Below are 15,195 nucleotides of genomic sequence, written 5' to 3'. Positions count from 1 at the left end.
TAAGCTTTATTTTCTTCACCTATTAAATAAAAGAAGGTGAACTGGAAAATTTCTAAAGTTCTGTCCTCTTCTAAAAATCTTATGGTTTTCAATTACAATATCTACCCAAGTATTAACAATTTGTGTGCTACAATTTTTGAAAGCAGTTTGTCTCTTAAATAGACTATACATCCCTTTCCATGTCCTCATTCTTATTTGTACTATTTATTTGCATTAATGGACCCTCCCTAGATTATTTTATATAGTCACTGAATTAAATAGTGAAGTCAACTTTAGCTCAGCTGAAATTCGGATTAATAAAATTTACTGTTAGAAGTTACTTTATATAAAGCAGATGTCTAATGTTTATCCCTGAGAAAGCTGCTACTTTTCCTGAAGCACAGTCTGTATTGTATAATACTAGACATTCTCCTGATAAGGCCAGTCTTATAGTGTGTTCTACCCTACTTACTATAAACTTCCTTAGTTGAGTTTGCCGATACTTCCATATTCAATCCTTTGTTTAAGCATAATGGGATGTTTTTCTCTGTTAAAATTTATGTTCCCCCTAAAGAAGCTTAACAAAGGGTCAAGAGACCTAGGTAGTAGTAGTCTTGACATTGTCATTGCATGACCTTAGACAGATCATCCCGCATTTCCAGATCTGTTTCCTCATCTGTAAAATGAAGGGTATGGATAAGTGGTTTTTAAACTATATTCCTTAGAAACCTGGAAATTCTGTGGCACTGCCTCAGGGACTTCCAGGAAGCTGAGGCTCTAGGCCTCCACCTACCACTGGTTCAACCAGAGCAGGTACACTTTTGTCTCTTCTTGTATATTAGACTTTTATAACATTTTATTTGAAACACAGGTTCCAGTTCCCCCTCTTCAAAAAAAAACCAAAGCTTGAAAATCACAGAGATCACTACCTGCTCTCAAATTCTATGACCCTGTGATATAAAACCTTATCAGTCATTGAAATCCTTTGCTTGAGAGTAGGTGTAGAAGGGGAATAGAGAAAAAGATATGAGGACATTGGAGATGAGGAACAGTATCCTATAATGAGGAAAAACAGTGTTGAAATGATAGGTTGGAGCCTTGAACAACAAACTTCACAATTTTACATTTTCCTTGAGCAGCTCTCAGGCACAAATAGAGTCTCTTTGATACTTTTCTGTAGTAAAGCTTTGGAACAGTATGAAAATACTCTTTTCTTTATTTTTTAGAAAGAAAGAAATAGATAGACTTTTGACTTGCTTCAGTACAGGTAAATATCTCCTTGGTTATTTTCACTCCTTCATTTTGCCTCTGTCCTCTATTAAATTCTCCAAGTACATTGAGCACACTGACTCGGGCTTCGTGTTTGAGTTAAGCTTCATGCTTTTACTAACATTTGTCACAGCAGTATACCTGTTTATTTATTCACAAGCAGAGCAAAGTTTGTCATCATTAACATTCATCTCCAAATGTGATTTCACCTGTTTTTATTCCAGTTTTTTAAAAGACATTTCCCTTCCTTCCTTCCTTCCTCCCTTCCTCCCTTCCTCCCTCCCTTCCTTCCTTCCTTCCTTCCTTCCTCCCTTCTTTCCTTCTTTCCTTCCTTCCTTCGTTCCTCCCTCCCTCCCTCCCTCCTCCCTCCCTCCCTCCCTTCCATGTCTATTGCCACTTGGTCTTAACCTAGAAATTGAACAGGTGAAAAAGGGTCAAGACAAATAAAAATATTCTGAGCCCTGCTAATTTTCATGTTCTCTGAATCAAATTCAGGTTGTTTACTCTGTTATTTTGAAGCTGTCCATCTGTCTATCCAAATCTGTGTCATCTCCTCTATCTACTAATTCCTCCCTGTCCACTTCATTCAGCTAACTTCCTAACTACATTGCATTCCTTTTTCCAACTCCATGCTTTCTTTCTTGGTGTCCCTTTTGCCTAATAGGTCTTCCAATTTCTACTGCCCATGTACCTATTTCCTTATGTCTAAAACACACCAAAAGCTCCATATCTTAGAAATTCTATTCCATTTATTGCAGTAGTTCAATTTTATACCTCAAATACCTGTCAACAGGGTGTAAATGTAGCAAAGTGGTTTAGAAACCACAGCTTTTCAAAAGAGAAAAAGTTTTCTGTTGGCATTCTTATCTCTCAGAAGGGCACATGAGTATGTAATAAATGCTTTCTGATGATGACGGCACATTCTGGTTCCATACTGTGCTTGCTGTAGGAGCTCAGTAAATATTATGCCAACCTATCAATACTCTTCCAATCCTCAATCTCCTTTTCAGTGTTTTAAATGATTATTCCTCTTCTTTGTTTCCTTACATGTAAATCATATCTTTCTACCTCAGGTGGTGAATGATTGCTCTAATTAAACTTATAAATCTCTCCAAAGATGTGTTTGTTCCCCAGAGTTTGAGTTAACAGTTCCTTGGAGCTTGGTAATGCTTTTTGTCATTTAAATTACTTTTGGTATGCACCCATGCACACGCATAAAAAAAGAACTTTCTAAATTCAAGCTCATGTTTGACTGTTTTTAAAGCAGGATTAACAACTTTGCTAGAGTATAAAGTAAAAGACCTCAATATCATATTTTCCTGTTTGACGCAGCACTCCCGAAACTTGTTCAGTATTTTGATGGAGAAGCCTCGACTTCAGGCTTAAGGATTAATGAAGCTCAATGGTTTCGAAAATTAGGTAAAAGGAAATTCTGTGGCTATGGGAAACATTGTGGGATGGTAGAATCAGACAGATGTGGATTCAAATTCTGGATCTTCCATTTGTAGCTATGGGTACAAGGATAACTTGCTTAATCTCAGTTTCACTATTTATAAAAATGGGGACAATTATACATACTTCATAGGGTTATTATGGGTTTTAAAAGAAACAGTGTATGTACCTGGGGCATACTATGTACTCACTAAATATTAGTTTTCTTCCTTTTCCATAGAAATGGATCTAAGAATAAAATGATGAATTAGAACTATAGGTCCCCAAGGTTATGCTCCTAAACTTGGTCTAGAATGCCCAGTTTGTCTCTAAATGTGATTCATGAAAAATAAACTACATGCAACAATATGAATGAATCTCACAAAAATAATGTTGAGCAAAAGAAGGCAGATGTTGAGTATATATACTGCGTGGTTCCATTTATATATAGTAAAAGACAAAAACAAAAACAAACAGGCAAAACTAATTGGCGCTGTTAGAACTTAGGATAGTGATTACTCTTGAAGGGAGTCGTACTTGAAGAGGATACATGAGAGTGCTTCTGGGTTTCTGGTAATGATCAAGATCTTCCTTGATCTGGGTTGGTTACATGGATATATACACTTTGTGAAAATTCGTCAAGCTGTACAATTATGAGTTGTGTAATTTACTTTATGTAGGTTCTATTTCAATAAAAATGTTTACGAAATTGTGGAGGTAGTTACTACAGTGATAAGTAAGCAAGAGCAATTAAGCATCAATGTCACAAAGTAAACTGGTTCTACATGGACCTCTTTCTGCTTTATGGGGTTTACTGGGGCTCTAATCTAGGAGAAAAGGGAATAAATACAGCAATCTGGCTTCTGGGAAACATGCAAATAATGGAAAATAACAAACATTTAAACTATAGAAAGGTTTAATGACTTTGACCTTTTGGAAGTGTGAAAAGTTTTTTCTAGTACTTGTTTTACTGAATTTTAATTTTGATTTTCCAAGGTAAAGATCATACTGAATGTTGCCTAATGGGGGCTCCACCAACTGAAGTTGGTGAACTCCTCAGTGTGATCCTCATTTTTTTGGATGGATTTGTGCCAACTAAGAATTTATCGTATGTCCCCAATTTAAAAAAATCCAACACTATCTCCATTGGCCATTGTCCTAGAATTAAAGATTGGAAGTGATAGAAGTCTCTAAATTTACCTGGAAAAACTTTCTCTAAAAACCTAAAGTTAGCTTTTTTTAACCCCTGAGAAACCCCTCATTAGTGTGTTAATATTAAAGATGTAGGTAGTGGAGATTATACTGGTACTGATTAAACAGTAAATTTTCATAATTATGTTATTTCATGTTAACTTTCAGCTTGGAACTTGGCTGTGCAATGTATCAATGACCCAGTGACAATGAGAGACTTTTTCATAATTTCTTATAAGGTAAGTCTCTTCCAACAAGTATCTCACATATGGATCACAACAAGGATATGACCACTATGGGTATAGTCAATGACTAAGTATAGAGTGAGATTGGCTTTTAATCTAGGAACTTTTAATATATGTTTAAGCAGGAATGACCTAAGGAGAATTTGATCCCTATAGGGTATAATATGAGAACATGAGGCAGGTCTCTCCATACCAAAATATCACAAACAACCATCATGGAGCCTAAAGTTCTACCATAAGAGACTTATTCCTTTATCTTTGAAGGAATTTCAGTCTCTCAGAACCTATATCAAAATATAACTGTCTTTAGGAGGGAATACTCTAAGAAGTTGTCAATTACCAAAACATTAGGAAGGGTTATGGGTATAAGTCTATAGGAATATTGAATAGGTATCTGGGGACAACAAGAGGTTAAAAGGATGCTAAGAAGCCTGGACCTACTTTATAATTTTTCCGAGAGCAGGTTTTGTATGTAAGGATTTGTGAGCTTGTTTTGCAATTATAAGCCTTTTAAAATAGTTGTTATCCTCCAAGGTAGAGGTTAAATGCCAGAAAGGGGATCAAGTATTGATTAGAGGATGAAAGGAGAGGTGGCAAAGAATATCCCTCATACACATTGAGGAGTATGCAGTCTGATATGTTGAGATAGATTAAATGTTTTAGAACTGGAAAGAGCTATAGAGATAATCTAGCACAACTCACTCATTTTATATACGAGTCACCTGAGATGTACAGAGATTGGGTGTCTTGAAATGCTATTAGTTAAATGATGGTGATGATTATGATCACTAAATATTTGGGGAGATTAAGAAATAATGTTTGAAAGTTTAGGTATAATTGCCATTTTAATTAGGTGAAATAAATTAGCTTTAGTTTTGACATTCATGATAGCACTAGTCGGATTCCATGTTAGAATCAAGTAGCCTAGAATTTTACTGTACTACAAAGCTGGGAGGTTTGTGGGGTTTTTTGAGGTTAATTTGTGCTTTTATTTGCTAGTATAACTTAACTACAGTGGCCTGCAAACTCTTTTGATCTAAAAAATACCTTTTACATCACAGTCCAACAAACACACACACATATATAATATGCATACATATATAAGCGAAACAAAAGTTTTGCCAAAAATGTCTACCCTGAGTGTTAATTCTCTTTTTTTTTGAGACTTTTTTTTAAAGCAGTTTTAGGTTTACAACAAAATTGACAGGAAGGTACAGAAATTCCCCCATATACCCCCTCCCGACACATGCATAGCCATTATCAACAGAGTGGTACCTTTTCTTTTTTTAAACCAAGGACAAACTGCATTGACACATCATAAAACCAAAGTCCACAGTTCACCTTAGGGTTCACTTTATTGAAGTGAGTAGTGTTGCACGTTCTATGGGTTTGGACAAAAGTATAATGACATATATCCATCATTATAATGTCATAAAAGTATTTCACTGCTCAATAAAAACTTCTGTACTCTGTGTATTCAGCTCCCCTCTCCCCACCAAACTCCTGGCAACCACTGATCTTTTTATTGTCTCCATAGTTTTGCCTTTTCCAGAATGGCATATAGTTGGAATCTATTTTTTTTTCCCTTGAATAAAGAGATTCAAAGTTTTTATGTCTATAAGACCACTTATGGCCCACTCATGTGTGGACCTCACTGGCTCTAGGTGGCAAACTTCCCCACTAAATACTGTAGCTTTTCTTCCAATATTGAGACCTGTCCCGCTGGTCTTACCCAGAAGCCATGTGGAGCTACAGGGGGACATGTGTTGGGTATTTGTTCATAGGAAGGCCACAAGTTTGTGCCCCTTGTCACAATGAACTCAGATTTCTGTTGGGTATGTTGAAAACAGAGGAGCCATTTCTTCAGGTCCCCTGCTCTGAGCACACCCCATGGGAGTTTTTTCTAAAGCTGGAGGACAAGGTTTAATGATGAGGTTATGCCTAATGCCTGTCAAGATTTGACATTGTCTCTTTCAACCATGAACAATACAGGTACTAATTTCAGCTCTATTCAATGCAAAGGGGAAATCTATTTGCCAGGGGGAAAATCACTTAGAAATTACAACATAAACCAAGAAGTAAATCACTAGATAGAAATACAGGGCCAAATGACAGTACTTGTCACTGGGAAAGATAGGAAAATTGTGAAGAAATGAAGCTTTTTAATCTCTAGAAAGGTGCTAAAAAAACAATAGAAAGTAATAGAAAATTAAAACCGTAAATCAGTGTTATAGTCTATATCATTTTTAAGGTGAGATGTGCTTTTCCAGCTGAATTTTGTCATTCAGGCAGGATTTTGCTGATTTTCATTCTGATTGTTTGTGTTCACCTGGCAGAATTCTCACTATTCATTGATGTTCTGGTTATTTCTTATCAGCTGTCCCAGTTTTGTCCTTCTGATCAAGAAATTCTGATTGCACAGAAAACATGTTTACTTGTGGCATCTGCAGTTGATCTAGGACAAGGGAGAAAAGCTTCAACAACTTCCGAACAGGTAATGTGCAACCTTCAAGGAAAACACAAGCATTCAGTGTGCTGTTTGGTATGTTTGCTTTCCCTGATGCAGTTGTTTTTGATTCTCTTTAAAGAATCCTTTCCTCCATTCTAGCAACATCTTGATTTCAAAGATTTGTAATGGCTACTTCCTTCCTAAGGAAAGGTCACATTTGGCTTGGCCATTTCTTTTAAAATGCCCTTTGCCATGGACCATTTTTTCTGAATCTGTTTTGAAATATTCTTTATCTTCATCATCTCCCTGTGATCACATGTGGTCCATAGGAGTTTCTTCTCTATTTCTTTTTCCTTTCACACATTCTCTAAGGAAGCACTCATTTACTTCCACAGCTTTGATAGCCATCTGAAATTATTTAGTTGGCTTGTTTTTCGTCACTCAATTGCATTTGCTTTCTTTGGCCCACATTCTTAAATATTTTATCATTAACTCAGTTTTAACAAGAAGAAGACAGAATTCCTACTTTTGCCTGAATTCCACTCTCAGCTTAAACCTTACCCCTTTTAGGAGATACCAACATCAACATCTTGCTCTCCCATCTACCAGAGTATTCTTTGGTTTGTCTTTAGTTCTTTATCTAAGAAAGTTATCACCAAGTTGGACCACTAGCATTTTTGTATGGTTTTAAGTTCTAGGTCTCTCTGCTTTTTTCTCTTCCCTAGACAAAGAAAACGTCCCAATTTCCCATACCTACCAGCTTCTTTTCTTTCCAGTTGGTATAAAATCCTTCTTGGTGCTTATTCTCTTCCTTCTGTTAATCTGTTCTTCTATATGATTCTTTGCATCTGGAACAAACTCTTAGCAGATCTCTGCCAACATATTTTCTTTCCTTTCTCTTCCCTTGTTGAGTTCAACTCAAAAAACATATGAGTACCAAGCACTCTGCTAGGTACTGGGGATAAAGAAGATAAAGTCGTTGTCCTGAGGAGTAAAGGGGCCTCTTCTTAGAAACCTTTCCATTGTAAAAGAAGATGAAAAAAAGAATCTATGAGCCTCAGAGCAAAACCAAAACAAACATTTTGCTTCTTAACAAGTAAGGGTGTTGTCAAACTCAAGTTCGTGTGCCCCACACACAGTGAGGCCAAACAAACTGAAATGTCAGAGTTTGGAGCAGAGAAAGGCTTATTGCAAGGGCCGTGCAAAGAGAACGGGTGGCTCATGCTCAAAAGACCCGAACTCCCCAATGGATTTCAGGGAAGAAGTTTTTATATGCAAAATTTGGGGGGGAGGTGCTGCAGAGTGTGTAACCCTCCTCTGATTGGTTGGTGGTGAGGTAACAGGATGGTGTTCCAGGAATCTCAATCATCAGCCTTCTGGTTCCAACCTGTCTGGGGTCCACATGCTTGTGCTCAGCCTAAAGTTATCATCCTCCACCTGGGTGGGGGCCTTAGTTCCTGTAGAAGAACTCAGAGATATATATCAAACTGTTATCCACATCCCCCAAGGAGGAACCAGGACCACCATCCTGCACTATTGTTTTCTTTCTGCATTCCCTCACTCTTCTAATTAGTAACTGTTTGAATCTGCCCTTTGGAACTCAGGGAAGGTCTAGGAGGCTGAAAGCCTTTATTCTACAAACAAGAAATGGGGGAACGGAAAGGTTTTTATTCCCCAGGAGGGCCCCACAGAGTCGTGCTCTGTTTCAACGGTAGTCTCACAATAAGGTCTTTTGCTTTACTAAGAAAACAATAACATCTTGTTTTCACATAGCGGTTTTAACTTTTTAAAAGCTTTCCCTCTTAAGTTGGTAGTCCTGAGTCTGTTAAATTTGTATCTCAGTGAATAGAGATCAAATTGACGTGAGGGAAATTTCACAAACTCTTAAGTATGATCCTTAATTATTTTGTTTGTTTCTAACACTGTTCTTTTTTTCCTGTGTTCTTCTCTTGCACACACTTATGTTTCCTAAGAACTCTCTAACCTAGTAACCTTTCTATAATCTTCTTTGCTTTTGAAAGGATATCTGTTTAGATAATTGAAGATGTACTTCTGCCTTTCCCCATGTTAGCCTGGCCCCTATGAGTTAGACCGTGGTGCTCTTTCTCTAATGAAGATTTGTTGGATTCTATTATTTACATCTGTTCCTTGTTCTCTAAATCCTCATCAATTGAAGTATTTCCAAATAAGTATATTATGAAGCAGTATAGATAGACTGCATAATCCTATCAACATTGCATCTAGTCTCCTGAGTATGAGGTGGGGAAAGTGAGGGATTCTTTAAAATATATATAGTAATTGTAAGTTATCAAGGAACCACATCTTTTTCCTAGAACAGGACAATTTGTTACTGAAGGGGAAGCTAGGGAAGAGATCTGGTCATCTGTTAATTACTTATCCTTCATTTCTACTTCTTTGATCTAAGGAAAGAACCAACAGGTTAGGCAAGGTATTGTGTGATCAAAAGATTTGAAAGGTGTGCTTGGGCCAAAGATGAGTAGAGCATGGGGATGCCTGATTTAAAACTTAGTACAATATAGCTTTGCTAAATTGACAAGAAAAGGGGTTTCCTGCTGAGGGCAGTTTCCTACAAAGAGCTGCTTACAAAGGTAAGCCCAAAACCTAATGGGGAAAACAACATTAAACCCCAAGGCTTAAAAACAATCCTCCTTGTCTTGGTGCCCCACATTTTGAACGCACTGGGGCTGCAGTTGGGCCCCCAAGCCTCTAGACCCCACCTGCATGGCTCTGCCAGGTGCAGTACATGCTGCAGCTCTCACAAGTTAGGGTTCAGGCTGGAATTCCACAAGGTGGTTCTACTGGTCTGGGGTAGAAGGCTCTGTGGGGCATTGCCCTAGTGAGGGCTTTCTGCAGTGATTCTCCCCTACAGAGGTTCTTTGCCTGGGCACTGACGGTCTCTGGGGCACCTTTTGAAATTTAGGAGAGGGCAGCAGTGCCCCCCAGCTCTTGCACTCTGAATACCGGGGAGAAAACACCAAGCTGATGCCTTCCAGAGGTTTGCAACCTGTGCCTTCTGGAGGGACAACCACAGCAGCCTGTGCTGCACTTGGGGTGTCTGAGGAGCATGGTACGGGAATTTGAGGAGCACAGCCCAGGAGATGAGATGGCTCTGGGCTGCAGTGGGCCCCTCCTTTGAAATCCTTCTGCCCCGCAGGCCCTTGCACTCTGGGCCCGTGATGGGAGGGCCAGCCCCAAAGATCTCTGATCTGCTGTTGAGGTTATTCTTCCTTTGCCTTGGACAATAGGTCCTGGCTTCTGTTTAGATGGCTGACCAATCTCCCCATTGTCTTGACGAATAGCTCCTAGCTTCTGTTGAGATGGTTCATCCACAGCAATCTCCTTATCAGTTCAGCCACACCCTTGGTGTTCTCTCCCTTTGAAGCTTTCTTATTTCTTTCAATATTAATGGGCTGAGAATTTTCCACATTTTAAAATTCTGCTTAATTTTTGATTAACAATTCTACCTTTAAATCATTTCCCTCTTCTCACATTTTACTATAAGCATTCAAGAGAAACCAAGCTACTCTTCAACACTTTGCTTAGAAATTTCTTCAGCCAAATATCAATTTCATCGCTCACAAGTACTACCTTCTATAAAACACTGGGAACACAAACAATTCAACCAAGCTCTTTGCCACTTTATAGCAAGGATGGCCTTTCCTCCTTTCCTCTAGTTTCCAATGTTCCTCATTTCCATGTGAGACCTCATCAGAATGACATTTACTATCCATATTTCTACCAACATTCGGTTCACAACCACTTAGATATTCTCTAAGAAGACTGAGGCTTTCTCTACAGCTCCCCTCTTCTCTTTCTTGGTCCTCAAGAGAATTTCCCTTAACAGTCCATTCATGACAATGTAGACTTTCTAGCATGCACCTCCAAACTCTTCCAGACTCTGCCCATTACCCAGTTCCAAAGCTGCTTCCATATTTTTAGGTATTTGTTACAGCAGCACCCCACCAATCAGTACCAATTTTCTGTCTCAGTCCATTCAAGCTGCTAGAACAAAATACAATAGACTGGGTAGGTTATAAACAACAGAAATTTATTTCTCACAGTTCTAGAGGCTGGAAGTCCCAAGATCAAGGTGCCAGGATGGTTGTGTTCTCTGATGAGGTCTCTCTTCCTCCTTTATAGCTGACACCTTTTTGCTGTGTCCTCCCATGATGGAAAGCGCCAAGGATCTCTTTGGAACCTTCTTATAAAAAGCACAAATCTCATGTATGAGGGCTCCATCCTATGACTTTAGCATCTCTCAAAGGCCCCACCTGCTAATACCTTCACCTTTGGGGTATGATTTTAACATATGAATTTGGGGGCATATATTCAGACCATAACATCATAGCTTGAGCAGCATCCCATAAGTATTGGTTTGTTTGTTTTTTTCTTTTCATTCATCGCAAAATATTTTCTAATTTTCATTCTGATTTCTTCTTTGACCCATTGTTTATTTAGGAATCTATTGTTTAATATCCACATGTTTCCCAAATTTATTATTATCTTACTGATTTCTAATCTTGTTCCACTGTGGACAGAGTACATACTTTGTGTGACTTCAAGTGATTTTAAATTTATTTGAAGTCTGTGTTGTGGCCTAACAAATGGTCTGTCCTGGATAAAGTGCCATGTGTGCTTGAGAAAGAATGTATTTTCTTCTTGGGTTGGTGAAATGGTATTAAAAAAACTATATATAGTTTTTATACAGTTGTTTTTTAAAACAAGAGAAGAAAGAAGAAATATATATTTATACTTTCTTTTACACTTACATAATTACTTTTATCAGTACACTTTGTTTCTTCATTTGGATTCAGATTACTATCTGGTGTCACTTGTTTTCAGCCTGAAGAACCTCTCTTAGCATTTTTATAAAATGGTTCTGCTAGCAAAAAGATTCTCTCAGCTTTTTTTAATCTGAGAATTTATTTTGCTTTCAGCTCTGAAAGATAGTTTTACTGGATATTAGATTCTTGGATGACTGATATTTTCTTTCATTACATTGAATATGTTATCCCACTGCCTTTTTAATCAAGATTCTGCATTTCCTGACATTGTCATCATACCTTCCTTCTTTAAGTGTGGTTTCCTTTAGTTGTTTGAACATATTTATAATAGCTACTTTGAAATCTGCGTCTGCTAAGTTCCAACATTGGACCTTTCCAAAGTCAGTTCCTGTTGCCTACTTTATTCCTGTGTATGGGTCATACTTCTTGTTTCTTTGCATATCTTATAATTTTTTGTTGAAAACTGGACATTTTGCATAATATATTGGAACATCTTTGGATACTGATTCCCCCCCCCCCGGGACTTGCTGTTAATATTTGCTTGTTTATTTGTTTAGTGACTTGGCTGGGCTAGTTCAGTGCAGTCTACTTCCCACAGCTGTATAGTAGTATACAGCTTCTGATATTACTTATCAGAGATTACAGTCTTTGCCTTTGCAGTCACCCTGACCCCTCCCCTGAAACGGGATGAAAGAAGTTTTAGCAGGGTTATTTTTGACTATCTCTTTCTGTGATCTCCCTGTTAAGCTTCTGAATGGGCTTCTTTTATTGGTATCACACACAGATATAAGTCTTGACTAATTACTAGGTGACTGCTGTGTGTGTGTGTGTTTGTGTGTGTGTGTTTGTGTGTGTGTGTGCATGTGCATGTGCACGCACGTGCACGTGAGTGTTTGAAAATGCTCTTTGGCATAAATTGCTCCACAGTCTGATCCAATTAAAGTAAGGCTCCTTTGAAGGGATAGGGAATCTTCTTAGCTTTCTCTTCCTCTGGTTCTCTCTGTAAACTTCTAGCTGGTCTACTGTTTGGCTTGTTGATATCATTAGTTACCAGCCTCCTCTTAATTGCCCACACCAAAATCTCCACTTTTTTTTATAGTGCCCTTAGACTCGAAGTTCCTCAAGCTCTATTTCAATAAAAGTCAGTCTCCTTAGGGTGACTACAGAGCTCACTCTTCTAATGGCCTTCCTCTCCTCCTGAGCAGAAACTCTATACCACTGCTTTGAAACTAGAGGCAGGGATAGTGACCCATTTGTATCAGAGTGACAGTACAGTTCTATGAGTCAGGGCTAGGCAAAAGTCGTAGTCCCTAGCATTCTTGGCTTGCCTCTTCCAGCATGGAAACTCTATCTTATAAGCAAGCTGAGGTGAGGGCAATTGAGACCCAGTATTCTCAATTTGCAATGTCTGGTATGGGGACTGGGTAGAAGAAGAGAGCTCAAGGCTTCTCAGTTGTGCTTGTTTATAATAGAACTAATGCAATACAGATCTTGGGGAGGGGGATGAGAAGTACTGGCAGCATGCCCATTCTGGTCATCCCTAGCCTGGAAACTAAGGATAGCGTGAGCCCCATCTTCTTGGCCACACCCACCTAAAGTGCACTTACATCACACTGAGCTTGGGGGAGAGTGAACAGATCATGGCTCAACTGCTACAGGTACTCACTGTTCTTACTGAGACTTAGTAGATTTCCTAGAATAGATGTTTCCCCATTTGCTATATGCCCTTAGGGAAATTTCCTGAGACTTTACATGATTGTGTTTTAAAATTTTCACCAGTTATGTTAGTTTTGCTGGGGAGAGGATCCATGGCTCTCCTCATACCACCATTCTGGAAGTGCTTCTCTTCTATCCTAGATTATTAAAGAAATTGATAATGTTCAAGATTTTCTATATAATCCTCATTTTCCTGGAACATTAAGGAAAAGTAAAAAAATATAGAGAGAGGCTAATATTTATATATAAATTCCAAATATTCACTTTATACTTTCATTTTTCTATAGTTTTATTTTTAACTGTTTTTAGTGAAAATGATATTATTTTTATTTGCTTAAAGTTTGGTTTGGTTGAGACTAATTTTCTCATGGCTTTCTTACCAAATAGACCAGGTTACTGAATCGTGCACTTGATCAGATCCATAAATGCAGAGACATCTGGAATCTCCTGAAAGAAACAGGTACAGTGGGACTGGGAGTTTGGTAACACAGTTATAAAAGGGGTTTCAAATCTTAATAACCTAGTCTTTATCACCAGAAATTTGTCCTATTGCAATACTTGATAACCAGTCAAATGATTCTTTAAGAGCTAGCTTTTCCCCATGGTATGTCTGTATTTTGACTCTTTGACATACTACTTAGAGTAAGAACATTTTTTACCTTGATTTTTATTGATGTATAGTATTGAGTATAAAAATAGGACCATAATTGTTCAATATGGCTTTATTGCTCTTAGGTCACTAGATTTGATGTCTAATTTAATCAAGTTTTAACTTTGACTAAATGTAGGGTACAGAGTCTTCCAAACCAAAATTACAATATCAGATACTGCTAACATTTTGTTATGAAATAATCAAAATAATAGTAAACCTTTTGAAGTTACATAGTAGCTTGCTACTGTTTCCTGATTAAGGATGGTATTATTAGATAGACTTTATTATATTGTGTCCATCTGTTTCTGTTTTATTTAGAATTTTTAAAAAAATCAATAGATATTGAATTGAATTACATGCCTTTTAAGCTTCTATAGAGATAATCATACGGTTTTTCTCTTTTGAAGTATTACTATATTGAATTATAATAATAATATATTTCCTAAAATTGAGTCATTGTTGCATTTCTGGAATAACCCCTATTTGGTCATGGTGTATTATTATTTTTTAAAATGCTGATGAATTTGGTTTCCTAATATTTAGAAATTATTGGTCTATCATTTTGTGTGTGTTCATGCATGATATCTTTGATGGATTTTGATATCAAACTATAGGAATTATAAGGAAGAACATAAACACATAAAATTTAGTTCACCTCTCTCAATCTATGGCAGGCATTTAAAAGAATGCAAACAATAAAAAGAAAGGACAGAGAATACCTAAATAACATTCTTAGTATGGAAGATTTAATAAAAATATACTCTATAGCCTGAAAACATACTTTATAGCCTGAGAATAGAAAACTCATTTTCTTTTCATGTGCCCTTTGAACATTTACAAAATTGATCACAAGAAAAACCTGAATAAAAAAAAGAAAAATGTGAATAAATTCTAAGACATAGAAATAAAACAGACAGCATTACCTGATCACAATGCAATAAAACTAGAAATTAATAATGGAATCAGGAAACAAAACCCTTGACCAGGTGGACATTTTAAACAACAGTAATAACGGAAAATCTAGAAAATCATGATAACAAGAATACCTCATAACAGAATCTAAATTGCTAAAGCAATGCTCAGCATGAAATTCATACCTTCAGTGCCTTTTATTTTAAAAGTATGTCAGAATGCTAGCTGTCTACTGAAAAATCAATTTCTTCTTTCTAGGAACACAGCTAGACTCTTATCTATCTATCTATCTATTTATCTATTTATCATCTATCTATGTCATTAGAGACTTGCAAATTTAAACAACAATGAGATGCCACGACACACCTGTTAAATGGCAAAAATTTAAAACACTGAAAACACCAAATGCTGGTAAGTATGTGGAACAACAGGGATGCTCATTCATTGCTGACAGGAATGCAAAATGGTTTAGCCACGTTGAAAGACAGCTTGGCAATTTCTTACAAAACTAAGCGTACTCTTGCTATACAATCCAGCAGCTGTGTT

General features: G+C 37.3%; 1 protein-coding gene across 1 annotated transcript in view; it reads left to right on the top strand.

The window, feature by feature from the left end:
• The window catches only part of LOC309620323 (testis-expressed protein 11-like), a 156,824-nt gene that overhangs the window by 82,732 nt on the left and 58,897 nt on the right, over positions 1-15,195 (top strand). Inside the window, exons 8-12 of the mRNA XM_082376470.1 lie at positions 1,206-1,246; positions 2,581-2,667; positions 4,039-4,109; positions 6,493-6,609; positions 13,473-13,545. Coding sequence (XP_082232596.1) covers positions 1,206-1,246; positions 2,581-2,667; positions 4,039-4,109; positions 6,493-6,609; positions 13,473-13,545 — 389 coding nt within the window. The remainder of the gene's footprint in view (positions 1-1,205; positions 1,247-2,580; positions 2,668-4,038; positions 4,110-6,492; positions 6,610-13,472; positions 13,546-15,195) is intronic.

This window comes from Balaenoptera borealis, assembly GCF_965194805.1.
Source record: "Balaenoptera borealis genome assembly, chromosome: X".
Lineage (NCBI taxonomy): Eukaryota > Metazoa > Chordata > Mammalia > Artiodactyla > Balaenopteridae > Balaenoptera > Balaenoptera borealis.
Note: the sequence above shows the minus strand (reverse complement) of the source record. Positions and strands in the feature narration are given on the sequence as shown.